General features: G+C 32.7%; 1 protein-coding gene and 1 long non-coding RNA gene across 3 annotated transcripts in view; one reads left to right on the top strand and one right to left on the bottom strand.

Moving 5' to 3' along the window:
• Positions 1–24068, bottom strand: part of LOC148613293 (uncharacterized) — a 28213-nt gene extending 4145 nt beyond the window's left edge. Inside the window, exons 1-7 of the mRNA XM_088586613.1 lie at positions 24038–24068; positions 21710–22224; positions 7899–7946; positions 6264–6382; positions 4694–4978; positions 2334–2438; positions 743–778 (exon numbers count right to left, since the gene is read on the bottom strand). Of these exons, the coding sequence (XP_088442739.1) occupies positions 743–778; positions 2334–2438; positions 4694–4978; positions 6264–6382; positions 7899–7946; positions 21710–22220 (1104 nt within the window). The 5' untranslated portion in view covers positions 22221–22224; positions 24038–24068. The remainder of the gene's footprint in view (positions 1–742; positions 779–2333; positions 2439–4693; positions 4979–6263; positions 6383–7898; positions 7947–21709; positions 22225–24037) is intronic.
• On the top strand, positions 15213–21196 carry LOC148613294 (uncharacterized). Of its 2 annotated transcripts, XR_015923326.1 has the most exons (3): positions 15213–15582; positions 16966–17662; positions 19538–21196. It is a non-coding gene; the product is annotated as an uncharacterized LOC148613294 (long non-coding RNA). The 2 variants fall into 2 exon arrangements; XR_015923327.1 differs by lacking the exon at positions 19538–21196 and having other exon boundaries at positions 16966–18066.
• Positions 24069–24522: the final 454 nt, after the last annotated feature.

The raw sequence follows: 24522 nt of genomic DNA on the forward strand, positions 1-24522 counted from the left end.
TTACGCATCATTTTGGGCGCTTAAATTAGTAAATTTGCAAAACAGTTTGAATTAGGTACCAAATGTGGGCGTTTTTGTCTTGCATCCTGACAATGACACCGTATTGTCTTTAAACCTTATGATCTGTTCTAGTGTCTACAAGATATCAAAGAGGGGCTTGCATTGGCAAATTCACATGTGGCAAACACACACTGGCAAAAGTTTTCGGTTCACGTCGTCGAATCCGTACAGACATGGAATGTTATACGGACAGAAGTGATTTAAAAGTTTTATTTCTTTTGTTGGTAATATTCCTGACACGAACACTGATTTGTTCAACATGTCATAGTTTTCTTTTCCTCTATCGTGGACTTGATTTTATGAGCAACTCGAACTGTGTTTCTAGAAAAGAAGAGGTCGCTTACCCTACATGTACACCTGATTCATGTTCCCAGTTTTTAGTGGAGTCCGAGTTGCTCATTTCCTTTTCTTATTTTGTATGTATTATTTTGGTTATTTAACGTTCTTTATTGTGTTTTCTGTTTTCCATGTCTGGTGTTTGTTCCTTGATAAAATTCTTTTGATATCCGCTAGAATCTTGGTTCCCTTAGTTACTCTTTTGAAGTATCAAAAGTAACAAAGATATCTTAAAAAAAAGTATCAGTTTTTTTTTAATATTATTATTAATTTTTTTTTACGCTAACATGACTGTGCATTAAATTTCTAGTTGCATGGCATACAAAACGAACACATATTTACATACCTTGCAATAATGTGCATCAAAGTAAACATAAACAACCTACAATGACAATGTACACGTCAACAAGTAGTTTTGTAAATTTCGTTTACTTGAGGATTGATTTTAATTTTTCACTAGGTTATACGAAATAACCAGCAGTTTACGCTCCATGACCTGTGGAGTGGTTTAGGGACAAAAGGAAACTGCCCTAAAGTTGGTAATGTGAGCACCACTTGGTCAAAAATAAAACAATCCTTATAATTTAATTTCTAACCGATTAACGTCAAAATTAAGATTTTTCCCTCCATCAAATTCCTATTAATAGTTTAGAATTATTTGAATTGCTGGTTACAGACCGATCGACGTTAATACAATGTAACGTCACTGTACCAAGTAAGTTGATGGATAATAAAAAAAAGTCTTGCCCAGATGAGAAATAACCAATTAAATTGAATACGACAGTACGAATGTACAGAGGTCATGAGGCGTTTTCATTTGGGAGAGTTGGGTAGGGCCTAGAATCAAATATGTAAACTATATTATTTGTATTTCCTGCTAACCCTTTGCCTTGTTATTGGGATAAATTATTTTCCCATTCTTGAATTTCACTTCGTGCGTGTAAGAGTCGCCTTTCATTTAGAATTATGCCCAATTGAATACCTAGGACGCGCACATATACAAATAAGAACTGATAACAGTTACATTGTTTAATGAATGATGAACGGAAACCTTCTCCAACGCTTGAATATAGTGCATTTATTCTTTTCATTCGAAATGCACGACAGTATAGTTTTGGAGCTATAAAATCGACAGTAAAGGCGAAGTATAATTTCAAAGCAAGGTATATTTCTCCCTTGACATTGTGTTGAAGTCCTCCTAATATTGAATTGATTATAATTTTGCATAGATAAAGAATAAATTGGTTGTCTACGTATATTTGCGTCGCGGATATGAACTCTCTGTAAATAAAACTTATTTGTTTCACCTTAAATATATCTCTCGTAAAATCTTACTTAGTAGGACCTCTGTAACGTGTCAAAGGAGCAGTTAAAAAATAAATATTTGATTACTTTGCCTGTTTACTTTTTAAGTTCTAAAATTACTAAACAACGATTTCAAGGATGAAAAAACCAATTGTACACATTGTTGATACAGTACTGTATTAAATTATTTTCAAAACGTTTCAGTTGATATTGTTTTTACATATAGAATATATTGACATTCTTTTGTTCGTATATATGCGTCCTATATCCTGGCATGGAAAGAACCTTAATCTTATCGCTCCCCCTCCCAAAAAAAAGGTTATAGCCTGAAATACGTACAGTGGGTCTTATTTAGGTATGAAACTATTTAAAGCAAGTGGTGGGAAATCCGAAAATAAAAATATTGTAATCAAATGCGATAATTCAAATTCAAATTCAAATATTTTATTGTCGTGTAAACAAATTAATGTTTGTGACGAACAAAAGCCAGCAACAAAATTAATCGCAAATCATACAATAATGACAAATGCAATTATGAGACTATTTAAAGTAGAACATGAAAAAGGCGATGCTTCGTCTATGAAGTCCCCAGCACTATGACGAAATGCAAATATCTACTGTATGATAATTACCCCTATTGTCGCTGAAGTATAGTACAGTCTGTAACCAACCAGTATATTATTTATCATTGTGGTAGTGTTTGCTTCTATAAGTGTTTTCACGAAAAATGTCTTCCTCTGTTAGGAAATAAAATCAAACTCTATAGTATGAGAATTGGATATTAAACAGTTGAACATACAAAGGCCCCATTTAATCATGCGTAACATCAATTATATTGTTGATACAAATTGCATATCACAATGGCAGTTCAATTTCAAAGAACAATTAAATATGAAAATTACAATGTTTAAAAAAAAATGCTAGGCCTGATACCAATTTAAGTATGAGTTCATAATTTGATTGCTTTCAGTTATATGGTTTAATCGACTGAAATAATAGATTTGAGTTCCATTGTAGGCATGTACCTTGTGGTTTGTCTCAGACGACGTACCAAAGGAATCAGATGTGAGTAATTTAAAGTGGTTATGAATGAGATTCGTACCGGTCAATTTAAGCTTTGCATCCCATCTTTTAAACAACAAAAAATATGCAAAATCCACGTATGTTGCTTGTCATTAATTACCACTTGGTTAGTATACATTAGTTTTATTTTTGAAACTCTGCACCAAAATTTGTTCATAAACTTTTACCTTCAAACAGACAAAATGCAGCAGGTTACTGCGTCATGCACATTAACTAATTCAAAATAAATCCGGACATATCGTCACAGCTTAATTTAATCCAGAATGTTATAGTATGTCGGTTAATATAACACCCGTGCACTCATCCACTTTAATATAAAAAGCATGTACCTATATTTCTCCCATGATGATATTCGTCAAGTCAATTTCAAATGAAAATTTGCAATATTTAATTCATTCGTAGCAAATTTTAACTTTATATCTCGCCGAGCCGTAAATCAAAGAATCTAACGATTGTTCAAACTTTTTCATTCGATAAAATGAAGGATTTATCTGTAGGTTGCCTAATGTGTCATTTTCTAATTGTATTGCGCAATTTTCAATCGCTTAAATAGTATTGAGTGCAATGCAAAATATGCACCGAACTAAAATATTGCTTAAAATGCCATATTTTTCAACGTCAAAATCCTAGTGTTTTCATGTTTTAGTTAAACGACAACACGTCTCAAAATCGGAATTTGTATATGGATACTTTTATTTATTATATCATAGAAACAAGAAACACATTTTCATCACGCACTTGAAAACAAAATACCCACTCATTTGCAACACACCAACACTGTTAAAAGTAGAATGAAGAAAACAATATACATGAATCTGAAATATCAGCTCTGTTCATCTGCTAAGTTCTTGTTTTAGGGTTTCCATTAGAAATATAATGATAATAGTGGGAAATTTTATGGTATCATTTTTTTCACCAGTTATTCTTCGATTTTCAAACTACCATATTGCAAGCATTTATGAGATATTATCAATATGAATATATAAGTTCTATGATAGTTTCAAAGTGGTGTGGAAAAGTCATACCATATTATTTAATGAAATTTGGTATCTGATTTTGTAAAGGATAAAATGACTAAAAAGGTCACATTTTTTCATTTGTTATTTGGTTCCCATGGAAACCACACGTCCATGATTTCCGGTGCAAAACACATGGTTATAAGTGTTTAAAATTTGTTATATATCACAATTTTAATTTTAAATAATACTCATTTAAGGCATTATCTATTGATAAAATGTATATTAAATTATATAGGACACAATATAAAGTTTGTTTACACTATATATGGTATTTCAAAAAATACTTGTTAGCACCAAATTTGGTAAAACCAATTTTTCATGGACGACGATGCGGACAATGACAATGGAATACAATTATACATCTTGTACAGTGGTATAAAGAACACAAAATCAAAAACCAAAAAAAGCAATAACCAAAAAAAAAGCAAAAAAAAAAAAAAAAACAAACACAAAAAACAAATACAAATAAAAAACAAACAAAAAATATGCCTTGACTCAAATGAGGCCCTAAAATTGAGTCAAGGTGAGTTGCGTGTATTTCACATTTTTTAATTTTGAAAACATTTGCTCTACTTGCATTTTCGTAAACCAAAATTGACCGGTTGTTCCGGTCTGCTTACAACCGGAACTGCTTGCTACACATCATTTAACACATGCACTGTACGTCAACAGAAATAGAAATAGAGACATTAGTTTATTATTAGAAAATTTAGTGCGACTAAATTTTACGATTTTTAATATGATAAAACTGCTTACTGCAAGATAAAGATAGTGATTTTTAAATTGTATGAGACATTATGACTGAGAAATTTCTATGAAAAGAATAATCATAAGAATGGCAATTTGATTTTTTTTCCCAAGAATAAAAGCTATTTTAAAAAAAAAAGTACCTTTTTATAGCATATGAAGCAAGAAGCTGGCCACCACAATAAACAAAACAAAACACAACCAAGAACCTCAGTAGCAGTCCAATCAATACTGGCTTCAGTAGGCCTTCGGTTTTGATCAACATTAAGGGAAAGTCCGAGGAAAATAAAAAAGACGAGAACATTAGCCGAAAGCAGTGCAAATGCACACAAAACTGATGGAGTCCATGGAAAAATACAGTGTCGACATCTAAAGTAAACTGCTTTTGAAATATCATGTAAGATCTTGAAGTATGCATCATCTGATACCTAAAAAAGAAATGATGCAAACTTTGGTTATACCATCTTTGAAGGAAGTTAGTATTTAGTTTCACCAAATACTTCAAATACTTCCAAGCCTGAAAACAAAGGAATTGTTCCGACGCAGTCAGTAAATATTCGCTTTTTACCCTTTGACCTTCAGGACGCTCTTCTATGGAAACGCAGGTCACCTGATCGTAACTCTGTTTCCCGATTGGCCAAATACTGATAACTTGATGTATCGATAATTTGTAATTGTTTGCCATGTGTTATTTTCCTGAAAGAAATGTAGAAACTTAGAAATAAAAGAACATTTTACTGCGCCGGCTATATTTTTTAAAGATAGTACTTGTTTAGTACTGTATCTTAGCTAGTACAATGGTTTCGATCAGACTAGAAGTATGCATCATTGATAAAGCGAAATAATAGACCAATACGTTTTTCAAGCCTCTACTATATACACAAATTTTATATTAGAAATTGAATGTTTTATATACAAAGAGTACATTAGAATATATATTTTCTGACACTTTTTGTGATTGAGGAAATACGTTTTGAAATTTGAATCCACGGGTTGTGATGTCACTTCGATTTTGTGGGACTAACACTGTCCCTCTAACAGAAAAAAGCCCTAATAAGTCCGTAGAAAGTCCTTAAAAAGTCCTTAGAGAAAGGATTTCACATTCCAAGGATATCTTTCGTTATGTGGCTAAATTTGTTTTCAACGAGATTCGATTATGATTTAGTCAAAATGAAGAAGGTCTCCATGGAGGACCACGACAATAGGTAGCACTTGCAAGATTGTGTTTCCGACAAAAAACATCCATAATTGATCACAAACTCGTGTTCCCGAAGAAGGGAACGTTGGAATGTAATTCACTACAATTATAAGTAGAACATTCACTGCATAGTTAAGGATAAAAGGGAAATAACTCTTTAATCTATTCATAGTTTATCGATTCTTGAGCAACTACTCTGAGTAAGACACTAGTTATGTATGGTAACAGAACAATGCGTTCTCCCAGTCATCTAAACGAAAGTGGGCTTAACATTGGAACAAAGACATTAACGGGTTTGTGCCACCAATATCTAAGGGTCTGTCTAGTTTTCATAAGATCAGCCTCTTAAATGGATCAAGACGATACATTATATGATGAACAATATTTTCAAACAACATAGTGCTGTATCATGTATATATGTCTTATTAACAGCAACCTTTAACTTTTGTAGATATGCCAAGACTTGAGTCCACTTAAAAAAAGGTTCCTGATTCAAGTTTAATGTGAATATTTACATTTACTACTCTATTATTCAACGCGTATGGTATTCGTTCCCGAGTTTTGAAAGGTAACTTCTTGCAGCACCATCCCAACTTACTCTTCTCTTCGTGTATGATATCAAGGTTCTGATAACCTACATTAATGAAATTCAAAATACATTGTAGTATACAATACTTTATTCCCAATAGGTTGTTGCATGAGTGAAGATTAAAGATGGAGTTCTCTTCCATGAGTGAAAGATCAAGTCTTTGTTTCTGAGGCAGTCGATAAAGTTTCGTTTTTTACCCTTTGACCCTAAGGATGCTTTTCTATGAAAACACAAATCACCTGATCGCAATTCCCGATTAGCCAAATACTGATAACTGAGGACGTTCGAAAACACTGTATCGTAACCATGTGCTAATTTTCTTGAATGAAGTGTTGAAACTTATAAGTAAAAAGAACAAAATTTTACTGCGTCGGCTGTCTTTTTTTTAATGATAGTACTTGTTTAGTATTGTGATAGTCTCAAATCTAGGGAACTATACAAGATTCATTTCGGTACTTAACGAATCTATATGAGAGTACCCCAATTATTGACAGAAGAGAGTGTAAATGTTTTTGTAAGAAAAAAATTGTTTGAAACCTTGCGTTTATTTGGACCAAAAGGGTATTACTAGTAGCATTGTTATATGATACACATTTTGTAAATACCGTAACATGACTAAAATAGGGCCCAAAGTCCCCACTCAAAAGCATAAAGCACCGACCATTTTATTAGCGAGAGAGCCTGGAATATTCTAAATGTTCTAAATTTTGGAGAAAAAATGCTTGTTCATCCATTGAAAACAATAAAAAAATAACTGATTCTATATTTTCACCATAACTACAAAGGGGGTGGTTTCTGATAAAAATATTAATTTTAATTGTTGCTGAAATAATGAATTATGCTTTTGCGTTTGTGCGAAAACAAGTACCATCTAACATCAAATCCCTGGTTCCTAAGCAAGATAAAACTGTTTGGTGCCTACATTTGTTAATACTAGTTATGATAAAAAAAAAATATGCCGCTTATGCCAAATATGAAAATAATCGGAAACGAGACTAGCAAACACTGTGGGTACGTTGTACTCATGTATAATTAGAATTCATTAGTAATGATTTGCCTAATTTTGCAACGACTCTTATATTATCTGCGGTTTAGAAATTTTTGATTTTCAAGATTTAATTACTTCATAGACAATGACAAAATGTTGATGTATGTATGATTTGTTTTATTGTGGCTAGGAAACATACATTTTTTGATTATTGATAACGATCTAATTTTATTGAGATAAAGATTTGCTTATATCGAAATAAGAAAATAAATGATATGAAAGTATATAACATAATAACGATATAATTATTTTTTTTTTGTATGTCCCCTCCATGCTTTCGTAAAAATTGTTCGTCTAATTCATCGTTTTGGGTTTAAAAATTTGATAATTTATGCCTTCCTTTCTTCCATAACAAAAACAACTAGTACATGTAAATGGCAAAACAAAACAAAAACAAAGTGACTATTCTAAAGTTAAATGCTGTTACATGCTGTACTTCTGTTTCAGACTAAACGTGTTTTTTTTCTCTCTGCAATGTGTTTAATGTTCAGTTTGAGACGAAAAAAATTATACCAAAATTTCTTTCAGGAACAGGAAAATGGGATCGTGTATTCCAAGCACCTGTAAAATAAATACTTGATTAGTAAAAAGAAACCCTAGATGTTTTAAATGATTCAAACATGTTACAACTTTTTTTAATATACATGGAATCACTGTCAAATTTATTGCAACGTTTTTGATCATAGTGCTTTTTGTCTAAAGCCTAAACATTTTTTGAAGAAGTGTATTTTTATAGCACAATGATTTATAACTTAGGATTATTTTTGAATAATCTCTACCATGTATGTATTTATAGGACAATGATACATAACATTAGATTATTTTGGGAGCATCTCTACCTGAGCATAAAGGCAATTTATTAAATTTATATATAAAATCTGCAATGAACTACCTAGAGTCGTTGTAAAAAAGATACGAATGGTTGCCAACACAACTGGAATACATGTTGAACTGCAAATCAGTCAAAAATATAACAAAATTAATCTTCGAGCTCTGCCTTATTGTGAATATCAAAAGAATGTTTTGTTGGAAGTTTTTCTTTTTATATTTACTCAGGATTACTTATACTGTGCATTTTCACATTTATATACATGTATATAGACAATAACAATACACTGACGACATGAAACTGATACATACATGTAGATGAGGCCTAGAACCCCAGAAATGCAAGGCTGTGTTGAGCATTTCCACCGGTTCCAGTAGAATTTTTATATCAAGAATTTTAATAAAATAGGTTTCGACCAAGATATTTACTAATGGGGTAGTTCCATGATACTGTTTGCTTATTTTGCAAAACTTTTGCACGAAAATAACAACATTTCGAAACTTTAAGATATTCGGTGGTCATGTTCAGTCATTTTTGTCAAATATTTGGACTGGTTTTAGGCAACTTCCATTGTGTTATTTGGGAGACTATTATGTAATACTTGTTATTTTGTCACTGTTTCAATAGATAAAACATTCTAAGACAGAACCAATTGAAAATCTCGAGGAATCCTTTTCCCGACAAAATTTGAAATGTTTATATCTATAAAAAAAAAAAACGAATTCACAGACCCATCTATTTTCTTTTTTATAATATTTTTCTAGCATGAAGTATTTTAAAAGATTTCACAACACTGTGAAATCCTTGTTGTTTTTTCATAGACCAGCGAACCTCCTTAAGCAGTTGATCTAACAGTAGGACACTTTACTCCCATCCGGATTTAAACGCACGATAAACGAACGCTCTCAGCTTGTGTTTAAACGCACGATAAACGAACGCTCACAGCGTGCGTTTAAACACACGATAGACGAACGGTGAAAAATTATAATATTAACAAATAATGACAAAAGAAAAACTAGAAAATAGAATTAATAGAAATATATAAATTAATAATAGCAAAAAATATAAATAATGGCAGTTATTATAAATCAAGGAAATAATCAGAGTACAAAAATAAACGAACGCTTCTATCGTGCGTTTAAAAGAATGCTTGTATCGTGCGTTTAAACGGACGCTCCTATAGTGCGTTTACGTGCGTTTAACTGAACACAAACCGATGTGTAAACGCACAATAAACGATGCACGAACGCTTAAATGGAAAACGTGAACGTTTCAATGAGTGTATGACGTCTTAATTATAAGTTAATAAAAGTACATGTAGTCCGTTTTGAATTGGCATACTTGCATGTACATTTTTGTTCAAATGAGAAGATTATTCAAACATCGCTAGAAAATGCCTGACTAGGACATCTTAGATACTATGAATACAGTTGTACCCTTGATTTCAATGTTCAAGTCTCATTACTTAACTTGAAATGTCCGAGATTTCTAGATGAAGTGCGCTCTCAGTGGTTAGTACGCCCCTGAATGAAGGTTGTATTGTCCCCTTTGTTCTGTATATTTCAATCAGTACATCGTCGGCCAATCCCGGCTATATTCGGAATCCCGAGATTGGCCAAGAAGTTGCGATTGCTGTATACTTATATCAAGAAAAGCATCAATATGCAGTTACCTTGTACCTTCAGTTTCAGGAGCTTAAAATAGCACCATGGCAATTTCACTTGCATACATGTATTCTTTGTAAATGCGATTGAGAACCAAACCAGTCTCGGTAAATATTCGCTAGTTCGACGATTAGATGCAAATCGAATCAGGGCTTTTCCAAGATAGTCACTGTGATGGCTAAGGGTGCACTATACAGTTACATTAAGGCGCACTGTTTCGCACACCAAGTTACCCCGGTCAAATTTTGTAAAACTTAAAATTCAGTTGAAATTTGGTGGATATATTGTTGAAATGTAGATAAGTATTTATACGTTTACAGATGTAATATATGTTTTGATAAACAGGTGTAATATAAATGAAAAATGGTATCCGGTACGTTTCAGTCCTCTGCTGTACTAGGTTCTCTCCTCCGCATCAGATGGCTGATTTTCAAAATACCTTATATCGCACGAACTTTTGGGACTAAAATTGTGAGAGAATGAATCAAAAAGGTCTTATTATTTTTACCTTTTTTCACCTACTCCATGCATGCTTTCATCCTGTGGTAGTGTCTAAGTGCCTGGTGTTTTATAAAACATAGTAAAGGCACCGCTGATTTGTACTAAAACTCAGTAATATTTTTTTTTCAGTATGTTACCATGGATACTGGATTTTATAAGAATAATCATTAAATTACTTATAAATGACTTGAATCTCCACACACCAAGGATCTAAAAAATATGCACTTTTTATGACAAACACTAGAAATTTATATGTGGACTGCCTCAAAACAGCTTCATTTCAACAAAATGAGACCACATTTTCAGAAATGACCTAACTGAATTGTACTACCTAAAATAGTTTGCAGCGTGGCGCCTAATGTTTACGAAAATGACGTAATCAGTATTACCCGTTCAGTAATTAAAATAAAGATAAAACATGTCTTACAGAATGAAAGATGGCATGACTTTATGTTTCAGGTTTCACATGTCTCATATTAAAATGTGAAATTTAAATGAATCTAACACCGCTGAGAATGCAAGACAGAGAAATGATAAATATCCAAGTCCTCTAACGAGGCTTTCAGGGGTTAGGGAGAGAGTAACCAAGGGAACCAAGGTTATAGCGGTAATCAAAAGCATGTAATTCAGTGACAAAGTGGATAAAAATAGGAATGTTTGTCTCTTCAGTGAGAAAAATACATGCAATGTTTGTGGAGACACAATAAAAGTTTATGACGTCTTACAACTGATTCCATTTTCAAAAGGGAATTTTTTTTTCTTTTTCCTTTTAGTAGTTGTTAGCAATGAACCATATAAAACTGCATAAAACTGTAATTAAATGAAGTTTTGTCTCTCTTGATATGATTTCGGTTGCAGGCTGGAGATGAGATGCAATATTTTTCTCAATCTAAGGACTAATTTGGTCTAAAGACCAACTAGAAAGTAAATTATTTCGTTTCAAAACACTGAAAATTACAATTAACCCGACGATATAAACTGGTCTGTAGGCCAATAATACATTTTTTATAGATGACGTTTTTTCGTAACAAATAAAAAAAAAAACATTTTATGGTCTTTATACCAGAACCGGTTTTATCATACACGAAATTCGACAAATTCTTGGTAAAAGCAAGAGACACAGAAATTGGTCTTAAGACCAGAAATGTAAACATAAATGTTATCAAAAAAGTTTTATTTACACGAAGGTTTTGGTCTATGGACCAAAATGTTCATCATAGTGATATTCAATAATATGAATTTTACGAATTTTGTACAAAACTTGTACTAATCAAACCCCTGTCGTACAGGTTGAGAATTGAAATATTAAAAAAACACTCAGAATCACGTTGAACTAAAACGTTGTTATTAATGTTTATTTTATTTAGTATTAAACATTAATTTTCTAAAATATCAAATTTATCAATTTTAACAACAGCATGTGTATACATTTCGAACTGATTATAAATCGGATATCAGTGTTAGGAAGATCGAACAAGATTATTTATTTTTAGTCAATAATGAATTATTGATGATGTTTCGATCTGGTTTTAATCTACTACTATCAAATACTTCGGACCAAGCTCTCTTGTGATTCCATCAAAATCATATTTCACTCCATAACCTGCAAAAGTAATTAATTCTTACTGAGAATCACTATCAATTAGTTAAAATAATACATTTATATTTATAAAATACTCAGTAATGGTTGTTAACTCTGGTTAATAGTATGAGCAATCAATACCTTTACAAACACTTTGATGATTATTTATGGGGTTACCATGTGTAAATACTTGGTCAATGATATAAAATATAAATTCTTGTTCATATGCCACACATTGTACATATATTTATTGCCCGATTCTAAGACGGATAAGTAGTTAACTATAAAGCTGAACTTCTGATTCTTAGACATGCCTGTGTATATTTAAGTATCGGTCCACATAAAATTCAGACAATACCCATGGTAAAGTGATTCATGGTGTAAAAAAAAACACCTAACATACAATGCTTTTTCAGTCTACTTAATATGCTATACATTCACATAATGATTATTATTTCTGGATTCACATCTGCACTTTTTAGAATATCATACATTCATCTCCCACTAAAATCAACCAAATAATTCTTGTAAAGTGCCAATTTTATGTACAATCTATATGTTTTTATCTCAAAAGCGCAACATCCAAATGAAAAACTATGACTGGTTATGTGATCAGTAAATGTTTCTGAACAAGAAATATTACTAATTCAATGGGTTTTTGACATGCATGAATCACCTTCTGTCTGATTTTATAAAGACTGCTTCTTAAGTAATGTATCATCTACAAAATAAACACATTTAACTGTCACTGATTATTCAAATAATTCTGTTCTTAATTGAAATGTATGAACAAGGGCATTGTCCTTAGAACGAATGTGTGTGCACGCGTTTCGAAAATAAGATTTATCATTAAGCGCCCTAAAACATAGAATGTGTTCTGTCCAGTTCATTACTATTATACTTGTAGTGGTACTTAATCTTAGTATGTGATACATATAATGTGCGATACTAGAATTGACATTTTATTGATACGTGGCCATAAAATTCGAGCATCATTGTGATAGAAATCAACTGCTTGCAAATAAATCTACCTATTCGTAATGATCTATGAATGATTACTTCGAAAATGAAATCCAAAATCTGAATCCAGATGATTCATAAAATACATGTAACATAGTCATAAAAGACGTTCCCTGTATCTCATAGAAAGGGTACACATAAACATGGAGATACATGTAGTTTTGTACATGCAGTACATGTAAATGAAAAATAAGTTGGTTTTTTTGTGTTATATCATACACCAGTAATTACACACGGTTCTATGGTTATACAGGGCCGGATCCAGACACTTTGAAAAGGCGGTTACCTGCCGAGTTTCCTCAGAAAGGGAGTGCTATGACATTATTTGCCATTTTTGTCAATTTTACACATAAAATGACCAATTTTTCAAAAATAGGGGTACCAACCCTCTCCACACCCCGTCTGAACCCGCCACTGTTCACAGGTTTTGTGTAAAGAGGAAAGTAGAAATCCGTATATTCAAAATAAATGGAACAACAATTTTGTTTCACTTTTCTGTTGCAGTTTCAATAGTTGTGATTTAAACTTCATCTAAATACTTTTCCTGGCGAAACATGGTTTATTCCATTTTATTTTACAATATTATAAGATGTAAGATGTTTTAATGCTATATTCTTGAAACCTACCAGTTTCTGTAATGTGTAAGCAGATGTAAGTAATAAACAGTGTGTGTACTATGTCTTTACATGTACATGCAAAATTTCCACATTCTTCTGTTTATTTTAATACCATTGAATGGTTATATGAATAATGATAGATATGCATACCTTAATAAACCTGAATTCTTTAGTATCTCCAACTTTTTCATCTTCTCCGATATAAGACCATTTTCTTCGACCCACAGATCGCCATCGTTTAAAACAATTTCCTAGTTAACGGGAGCAACAAATTCGACCATGTTTGATAGTTGCTACTTACGAATAAACAACATTGACAATGTCCACATGTAAAGAGTTTGCCTGTATCTAAATTCAAGGTGCATGGTTATAACCCATCCGTACGCCACATACAGAGAGGCCACGCCCACATTGGACATATTATGTAATAATAATAATCTCGTTGCGATAAGTGATGCTCAAGGTATTCCGATCATTAAAAGACATTTACTTGTTTCTATAGTTCTTAAGATGTATAAATGAGTCATTTTATTTTTATTTCGGTATTTGTGTTGTCGCATGTAATTTTCATATCCGATATCTATGGCATGGAGGACGAAAACAGTCAAAGAAGAAGTGATTATTCAAAGGTAACTTTAATATTCATCCAATTATTACTTAGATACAAATAGACTGTCAATACAGATTCCAGACTTTCAACAGCTTTCAATCTAAATTTCATATTGAATGAATACCAATTTGCGGATTTCATACACGGGCTTCTTATATCACCATAAAATTGTTGAGATGAAAACAAAATTGGAAACATCTTTCATACTTGCTTGTAGTAATTTATCGTCTTTAAACAAAACCTGATTAAAAATACATAATTGTTTTCCTTATGAAGAATGTATTGTGGAAACAAGTGTCAGAATGCAGTACACTGTACTTGACGGCGAGGTCCTGACATTATGATAGGGCATTTGCGCTTAAAAATGACTATTGCACTTCAGTTGCGATATGATAATTGCAATTCAAATATTTATCTAAACTGACCTGCTTTATCTGAGATCGACCATCTTATAAAGAAGTCGTGCAAACACCATAAACATTTAGAGGTCATAAATTTATTTCTTTTCCAGCAAGCGCTAGAGACTTTTCTGAAATCTTTCTGAACTCAGTATACTACGCTATTCGATTTTGAATGACAAGAATGTTTTTCTTGATAATAGTGAAATAAAAAGTGTACATCTGAACTTTTCTGACACGCTAAACCTGGGTATTTTAAATAATGTGGTTGAACAAATGTCGGGGATTAATAACGATACAATACATGTAATAAAGGTGATTCCATGGAATTAGTTTTAGATAACCTCGGAGAGTCCTCAGACTTTCAAAAATTGTACATCGACTGTAGCTATGGTATCAGGAAAATTTTACCTCCAGATGATCGAGACTATGACCAATTATCGCCATTTTTCAATCTTGGGAATTCATTCGATTATAGTTCTAACAAAACAACTAATAGGGATGAGACAAGTTAGCAAAAAGTATAAAGGACAAGCACCCCTATGAAAAGAACTTAAAAATAATTTCACATGCTAGAATCAAAGTGCAAGCCTCAAAAGAATCAAAGCTGTGTGCCTACTCAATCTGTTATCAGAGTGTCTCTTTCGAAGATGCATTACTTGTTAATTCAAATAGCATTTTTATGGAACTTAAAAAGGCACTTCTTGCGAATTTGTGTATGGAAGTCAGGATACCATGAAATTTGTATATACTGCAAGGTCGCCAAATCACGATCCCAGTGTCCAGAACTTGGATACCGGTACAGTTACTGCTTTATATTACGCTACTCCTATTTCGGAAATCGATCCGACAACTGGAAACCTTACCAATGACACGTCTGATGAGTTGGACAGTGTTTACCAAGAAGTTCCGTGCTACGTTTCCATGTACAAATGTAGTACCATTAAACCTACATGTATCCTTGAATCTATTCCACGTAAGTAAAATATACATTTTATTTTAAACATGAAATAAATGTAATCGTTATGTATATTTCCAGGAGGTGTCTTTTTATATAAGCCGAAACGGGGAGATGTGGATATTCGGGTCTTTTAGTATTCGGGATTTATAATCTGAGTGTATGTACATGTACCGGTATTAGTAAGTTAAGGTAGCATCCCTCCCCAATGCATGTAAAATCATTCAGGCGTAAATTAAGAATGATTTGATATAAGGACATGTTTTTTTCTTTGAAGTCTGACAACTTGACACAATGTTTCATGTAATTTCAATTAAATAATCCTAAATACAAATAACCAGGAAATACTCGGACCGTCAGATTGCTATTAGGGCATTTGTTAACGTCGCAACATCAAATGCAAACACCCCGTGACAATTGTATAGACATCCTTATCTTACTGATTATTCTGGATTAATTCCAATTACTTGGCTAATCTGATGGAGCATTCTTTTAACTGGCAACAAAAAACTTGATCGCTATGACCTGTCTGATAGACAAAGATTACTATTAGTTATGGGTGAAAGAAACATAACATTAAGTTGAGTGTGTGCTAATGGGTATAAAACAAATACAGTTAAATGATCTTAAGAAACGTCCGAAATTATACAGAACTTTAAAGGGAGTCTGCATTTTCTTCTAGTTTTACTAAATAAGTTAATTTAGATAATTTTTCATTTCTGCTTGGTTCGGTTTCCCTCTTCTTCAAAATTATCAATTGTGTATATTTCTCTTTTTGAGTCTGGTACCTAAAAAACACATACATGTATATTTACCCAGTCAAATATTTGTACTAGACAACTAAATCATAACCAAGTGACCGACCCAGGAGATTTTTGTGAATGTAAATATGCGTAAATTGTATAATACAACATGTATTAAAAAAACTACATGACAGTGATAATCTTGCGAGTCCCATGCATGTAATATACGACTTTTTGCGATGTTGATATTTTTTTTAGCAACACGGAAATTGAGTAATTAATACTAAATACGTTTATATGATATAAGTATAGTTAAACATCTGGCACCCACACCACTTAAGTTCCGACATTGACAGAAAGATTAGGAAGTACAGATACATGTAGCTGTACCGTGGTAACCCGAAAAAAGTTAATCATTTTGTTTATTATAATCAGGCGTACATCGTATGATAAGTAACTGATCCAACCTGAGAATATTAACCTTAAGTTACATCTGTTTTAGTATTATAATAAGATTTTTTTGGTAACTTTTACAATTTAATTTAGTAACTTTTCAAAATATTTTGTTATTCTTGATAAATAAGTTTAATTAAAGAAGTCAATTATAGCTATACACAAATAGAAATATACATGATGTATGTTTAATTTGTATTTGCAGATCCTGGAAGAAGTCGCCTACTTTCCCGTCACACGAGGTGACATGGAGTAGAAAATTTTCAATTTCGCTCATAACAAAAATGAGAATGGACTTTTTATCTGAAACTGTTAACTATCGTAAGCAGTGGCTTCTTAAGAAGTTCTCAGGAACAGGTACGAATGTATGAAGTATTATTCACCATATTTCTGCATACAAAATGGAATTATTGTTTGTGCTAAGTCTTTGCTGAAAACTTTCGGATTTAAATCACGCCAAATCACGATCCCAGTGTCCAGAACTTGGATACCGGTACAGTTACTGCTTTATATTACGCTACTCCTATTTCTGAAATCGACCCGACAGCTGGAAACCTTACCAATGACACGTCTGATGGGTTGGACAGATGGGTTAATAAAAACTTCTACTATGCTATTAGAAAGAAATTTTTAGATGGCACATGTTTTTTTCTGTAAAAGAAAGAGATTACTGTACAAGTCCAAAACTACACCAGGTAATTAATTGGCTAGAGGATTACTCAGCTTACTATGCAGACAGTCTTGCCAGACTGTTCAACCTTTTTGCTGCTATACCGGACAAGACAATGTACAATATACTTGAGGTAAAAAGAAGATATGAATCAGCGATCAGAACTGTTTTTCGGCCATTAGCATTTTATTAGATGTGGAGAAAGTATTTTCCACATCTAAAAGTCAAACAAGTAAGTATTCTATAAAGCCGAAGTCAGTCATTTTTGTACAAATAAAAATTGGTTCTTGAAACCACGGAAGAAAAACGTCTAAACAGGAACTACAATGTCTATATGTTGAAAAGAATACCTAACGACATTTGTATATGCATGCGTGTTCTAATATTCTATAAACATTTGATACATAGAATAGTACAATGATATTTTTGCTGGCAGTACTTAATAGCCATAAGTTATCATCTTCTACAAGTACATGTATGTCGACTTAGATTACAACTTTTTCGATTTTGGAGTCAAATTAAACCCGCCCATGATCGTGTATTAAGAAAAAAGTTTCGACATGAAAGAAGCGAACATAAAGAGAAGCAAATGTGCGTTTTACATATCACTTAACGTTAATGTAACAATTATATTTGCTTTTCTCATTTCGTCATTCGATAATACATACATTTTGTATCTGATTCTTGTCAATGTCAATAAATGGGATTAAGTCGTAGAATTATATATCTTCAGTGTACTACCACAGGACTCTTTCGTAAATATAATACAAGTACATGTACTCTTCTTTGCATTAATTGTACTTCGAATTGCAAGTCTTAAGGAGGACTATTTTACTTTTCCAATCAATATGTTAGAACGGAAGTACTATTATACCAAAAAGAATGCTACCAAAAAAAAACCTTACCTTCTCATTATATGAGCTTGATAATTAATGGGATGGGTCAGTGTAAGTTTTTTTATAGATGGTTTACTGCATTGTGCATGTATTAGTCATAAGAGTCATAAGTCACATGGCTATTTTCTTTAGACTTTTAAATGATACTTTCAAAAAGCTGTCAATTTCTTATCTCTTCTTAAACTGGTTTCTTAGTTTTATTACTGGGTGTTTGCTATTTCATGTAATAGACAGTTCATTTCTATCTAAATACAAGAAAAAAACGTTCTCGGTTACCGAGGGTGCCACCGTCGCCGCCTACTGTATACTATTGCATCTACTTTTCTCCGTTTTAGCTTCGGGCACGCTGATTGACATCATCACATTTTTGTTATGGGTATTTCTTATATATATAAAAAAAATACAAATTCTCTTTTTAATTATGGTTTTATTTATCACTTGTCTCTTAAGTGGACAGATTTTTAATTACTATCTTAAACTGTTTTCTTTATTTTATTTTAAGTGAAACTAACATTCCTCATTTTATTGGACGAATGGCAAATGTAATTTCAATTTATTATATGCAGATATATGTAAAAAAAAAAAAAAAACTAGATAAAACACGAGCCATTCTAGATCTCAAGGGATTATACATAAAAACATATTAATTTTAAAATCTAGCAGGATGCATTTTAAAGCCCCACCATCTAGTAGTGTGGTAAAACTAATTTCATGAGATTCGATTCATATCCTGACACGAAGTCTAGGTAAAAATAATAATTTCATGCAGACAAGTTTAACCACATGAATTTGAAATTGTAAAAAAAGAACTCATAGGCTCTGTTTTCGTTTGCTCTCTCATCGTTAATGGTAACGTTTTTTTTTTCTCCATCAAGCCTTTTTCTTTACGAAATTTGACAGTGGCAATTAATATGCTAAGGACCAAGCATGTCTGGAGAGTTCACGGACTTCAAGGACATACCATTTTTCTGTTGGACGTTGTCAAAGCTCTGGACCTTCTTGCAACACATGTAACAGGAGTATTAGCCCGCGGTCAGAACGGATTACATGTAATATGGCTGATATAAAACTCTTCGCACCAATGTTTTATTTTTGTATAGTTCAGATACAGCTTAATGTCATTAAAGTAAAGAAGAAAATTTCAAAATTTGATTTAAGTAATTTTCATCGTCGACTGAATTATAAGGTAAAAGTATTTTTCTTTTTTTCAGACAAAACAATATCAAAGAAAATTAGAAGGAACAACAGAAATCGACAGATTTATTCGTCATATGTTAATATATTCCAACCTTAAAATACTGTACCAAACACATGACATTTTATTTATTTTATCTTTTGCTTGAGTCCTTGTTATGTACTTTTATCTTACAAAATTTACTCAACTAGTAGTAAGGACAAGCCAACAGACATTTTGCTATATATATGGAAAATTATGATTGCATGCCATTAGTATCACGCTAATGCAGAATTTTCAATTCCTGAAAAAGTAAAACTTTCAAATACTGGATTATATATCTTAAAATGTTTTGCCCATTTTGCTGAATGCAAGATGCCACCAGGGCTAGACATATATGGGAGTAATACCATAAGATTTATGGTCTATAGACCAAATTCATTAACAACATACAGTGTATGATATATTTGTATCAATTTTCTTATAATACATGTATGAAGGTTCTGGTCTTTAGACCAAATTATAGAAATAATAGTATTCGTTGTACATGGATTTTTTTGGTCTTTAGACCAAGTCTATAATTCAGGTACCTTTACCTACATTTAAACCAAGTGTCTCGCTCAATGATTTTACTGCTTGAAGAAATCTGGTCTAAAGGCCAACAATTGTATCAGACTGAGGAATACACACATTAACAGTCTGAATACTTCGTTTCTGGTCTAGAGACCAATTTATATCACTCGATTTCATTGTAATCATATTTTAAGTCATATACAATAGAGATGTACATTTAACAGTAAAAATAAAATTAAAATGGTCAATTATGTTAATATTTTATTTGGTTTTTAGACCAAATTAGTCCTGTGATTGACAAAAAGAATAGATTACGTCGCTACTCTGTTACCGAAATCACATAATGTATTACAAAACACTATTTAACTGCATTTTAATGCAGTTATATGTAGTTCGCTGATAACATTTAGTAAAAGGGTAAAGAAAATATATTCCTTTTTGAAAATGGAATCAGTTTTACATAAATACATAGGAATTTCAGCAAGCAGGGTTTTGCACAAGCATTGTACCTACCACAAAATTAATTACAAAAAATAATCAACCGCTGCTTAATTAAAAGGCCATAAAATCTTATACACACTCGGGCAAGATATTGTCTCTAACTTGACAGAGCCTCGTTGTCTAAAATTATTCTATCTTGCATTCTCAGCGGTGTCTGTTTTTATTACGTTTAGTACGTAGAACGCATTTCTGTAATCACCTGGGCTGCACATAATACAGTAAATTAAGAAGTTATTCCGTGCATTGATTATTATTACGATTTTTCCGATGCAGTCGGTATTGAGTTCGCTTCGACATTACGTAACATCCATGATGCTTAACCATGGCAACCTAACCGGTGCAGCTTACAACCCCGCAAACTGTGCGTTGCCTCAGGCCATTTCAGCCATCCTTGGCCATTATTAATGTTTCTGTCATGCTACAGGGCCAATATGGAAAAGGCCATGCATTGATACTTTTATTAACAATTTTTTTTTTAGGTTTTAGGACATACAGTAGTCAGAGTCTATAATTAATACATATGATGTCACCATAATTTGAAATAAGTTCATATCTCAATGAATCAAATGTTTATGAAAATAAATCATGAAAGTTTTGTTGTCTTTTCCAATAACTCCCCCACCCCACCCAAAAAAAATCGTAAATCTAGTGTACTAGATCTAGATAAAACATACCTATTAATTCAATCAACTCACTCTCAGTACAATCTTCCAGCAACTTTAAATCCCCTAATCTAATTAATTGAATTATTACATGTAGATCACGCCAAATTAAAGATGTCACTTATTGTACGCCATAATGGTCCCGTATTGATGCCCCGTTTTAAAATTCGTAATGCATGACTGTGATTTTGTAAGACCGGCTGTAGGAATTTCCGGTTCGTAATGACCAGTTGTCGAAATTTTCGGTTCATAAAGGATGGGCATTTCTATACATATTGTAGTAAGTTGGTTAATAATTATTAAATAATCTATATTGAAAATTGGAAATATAGTTTACTTGTTGAACCAGTGATTCAGAAATAATTTGAATATGAAACATGATAGTACAGTCATCACACAGTTCACCAAAAAAATATTAAGATACGTACGCCACCACTTGCCTGACTTACACGTTGATTTGTAGATGCTCTTACCTTCCTCTAAAACAGCCGCGACTAGTCTAGGTATCCATTCCTCTCTCTGTCCTCTAGCATCCACGTATGTGAATGCTAATAAGTGATCTGGAATTTCGCAAGTTTCTTTCAAAACTGGTATAATTAAATTCTGTTTTACATCCATGCTTAATTTATGAGAAAATTCCACCTCGAACTTACACCAGTAGCTGTCCTTGTAATGTTTAGACATTACTATCAAAGTCTTAACGGAACTGAACACTGCATTTTTAATGTTTTCTACGATCGTCATACCTGGCTGGAAATCAGAAGCATGATTGCAACATTTTAATTTGTGGTCACGTTCGAGTATGTCGATTAATTCACAGACCCATTGGTTATCTTCATCTACATCTCTATAAGACAGGAAAACGTGATATTTTTTACCTGGTGGTAGAGGTTTGAATTCATTTTCTCGTTGGCTGTTAGCTGCTGTAGTTACAATAGTATCCTCTTGAAACTGACCTGTCATCACACAGTCAGCGTTTTGCATGCACCTACAAAATACACAAGGACGGATCAAAAAGAAAAAGTCGTAAGTGTGAAATTGATCGTAAATTTTGACGTCACAATGCTATTTTTGGTTGTGACGTAATTACTTACGATCAACTTTATACTTACGACTTTTTGTGAAATCTTACACAGGAACTTTGATAAGGAGGGTCCCTGCAGTCGGGATTCCTCAGAAAAAAGGGGGTGCTATGACATATGCCATTTTTGGTCAATATTACACATGTAATAACATTTTTTTCGATTAAAAGGGGGAGGGTGCCAACCCCTTACATCCTCTCCCTAGATCAAACACTGATACTAACATGCATTTAACCCGAGACACCATTATCATTCACCATGCAGACGTGTTACTATAGTATAGTTCGAGACAAATCGAACTAGACCATGTATGTGTTTGTTCATGCGGAATAAGTCCAATATTACATGTACCAGAGTACAGTTTTATAAAAGAGTAATCAAGGAAACCAAGATTATAGCGGTAATCAAAAGAATGCAATCCAGGGACAAAGACCAGACATGGAAAACAGACATAAAGTAACTAAAATCATACATACAAAGCAACAGAAGCAAATGAGCAACTCGGAATCCACTAAAAACTGGGAGCATGGCCCAGGTGCACCGGTAGGGTAAGCGTCCTCTGCTTTTCTAGAAAACCCGCCGAGTTGCTCATAAAAAGTCAAGTCCGGGGTAGAAAAACGAGGATAGGAAAACTATGACCCGTTGAATAAATCAGTTTTCATGCTGCAGATGGATACAACCTAACGATCTACGAGTTTATGATGACCATAAAACTTCTGTAGTTATGACTTCAATCTTGTAGCAACATAATACTGTTCCAGAAGCCTATTTGTTAGAGTTCTAGCGAGATACAAAAAGTCTGCGTAGTTTCGGCAAGCTCTGGCATAACGTATGAGTTGTGATATGAACACTCCAAGCGCAGGTGCTGAAGGGATGTTGCCACAGATGAAAGGAAAGTTGACAATTTTGAATGAAAAGTCATCATGTTTGTCGTAAAGTTTGGTCAATAGTTTTCCTTTACCATCGATTTCTAAGTGTAGGTCAAGATATGAGGCTGACTTCACAGTGTCTGTAGTATCCTTTATCTCAAGTTCTTTGGGGTAGATGCAATGTATCAAATCCCCGAAATTAGGATAATTTAAAGATAATACGTCATCTATATTATATCGGAAACTGATATTAAAGGATCTAGCCAAACGATATAAACATTCTATACTCGGCATAAACAATGCACCAATTACTGAAGTGTGCAATTATTTGAATAAAAGCATGCACCTGGTCCATGCTCCCAGTTTTTAGTGGAGTCCGAGTTGCTCAATTGCTTTTGTTACTTTGTATGTATAATTGTAGTTACTTCATGTTCTTTGTTGCGTGTGTCTGTTTTCCATGTCTGGTCTTTGTCCCTGGAATACATTTTTTTGATTACCGCTATAACCTTGGTTCCCGTGATAACACTTTGATTACCGCTATAACCTTGGTTCCCGTGATTACTCTTTGATTACCGCTATAACCTTGGTTCCCTTGATTACCTTTGATAACTATACAAATTTACACATTTTTTTATGATTTTTTTTTATATTTATATCAATATATTTAGAAATTTTAGCATACTATTCTGTCAAATTAAGGGATTGGGACGGAGTGGGGTACATCTATATGTAAGACGGACCCCAACTTGAATCCGAGTCTGGTACATGCAGCTGGTTAAAATATATTTTTAATAATAAATAAAGATCAACCGTTTGGGGGTTTAACGTGAAAAGCATTAAAATTACGTACCTAAATTCCTCTATGTAATAGTGATCGTGTGTATAGTCACAAGACTTAAGCGTGTAGGTTATTTATAACATACGACTTACATAGTTCATTTTTATTGAACAAAATACACATGTATGATGTTTGCTATTTTTAGACTACTAGTACACATATTTGACTTTCAGAAAACCTTAGGGACGGGCTAGCTATAATTAAATTAGAGTAAGACTGTCAGTAAATTGACGAAATTTTTATTAACATAAATGTCGATATGGCGATTGTGAGATAGCATATTACATGAACTGATACTGTATGTACATATACTAGACTTTTCGGAAATTAGTGGTCTAACTTGCATTCCTGCTTGTGACGTTTTTCTTCAGAGGCATCTCAAAATTGCACAACAACTCTGTATTCGTTTTTTTTTTTTGATTTTTTGATTGTTTGTTTGTTTGTTTGTTTTTTATTAATTTAATGCGGCTTTGACGTTTTTTTTTCTTCTACAAATT

Source organism: Perna viridis, chromosome 6 (genome assembly GCF_037379345.1).
Source record: "Perna viridis isolate PV_CMFRI_1.1 ecotype Kerala chromosome 6, ASM3737934v1, whole genome shotgun sequence".
Lineage (NCBI taxonomy): Eukaryota > Metazoa > Mollusca > Bivalvia > Mytilida > Mytilidae > Perna > Perna viridis.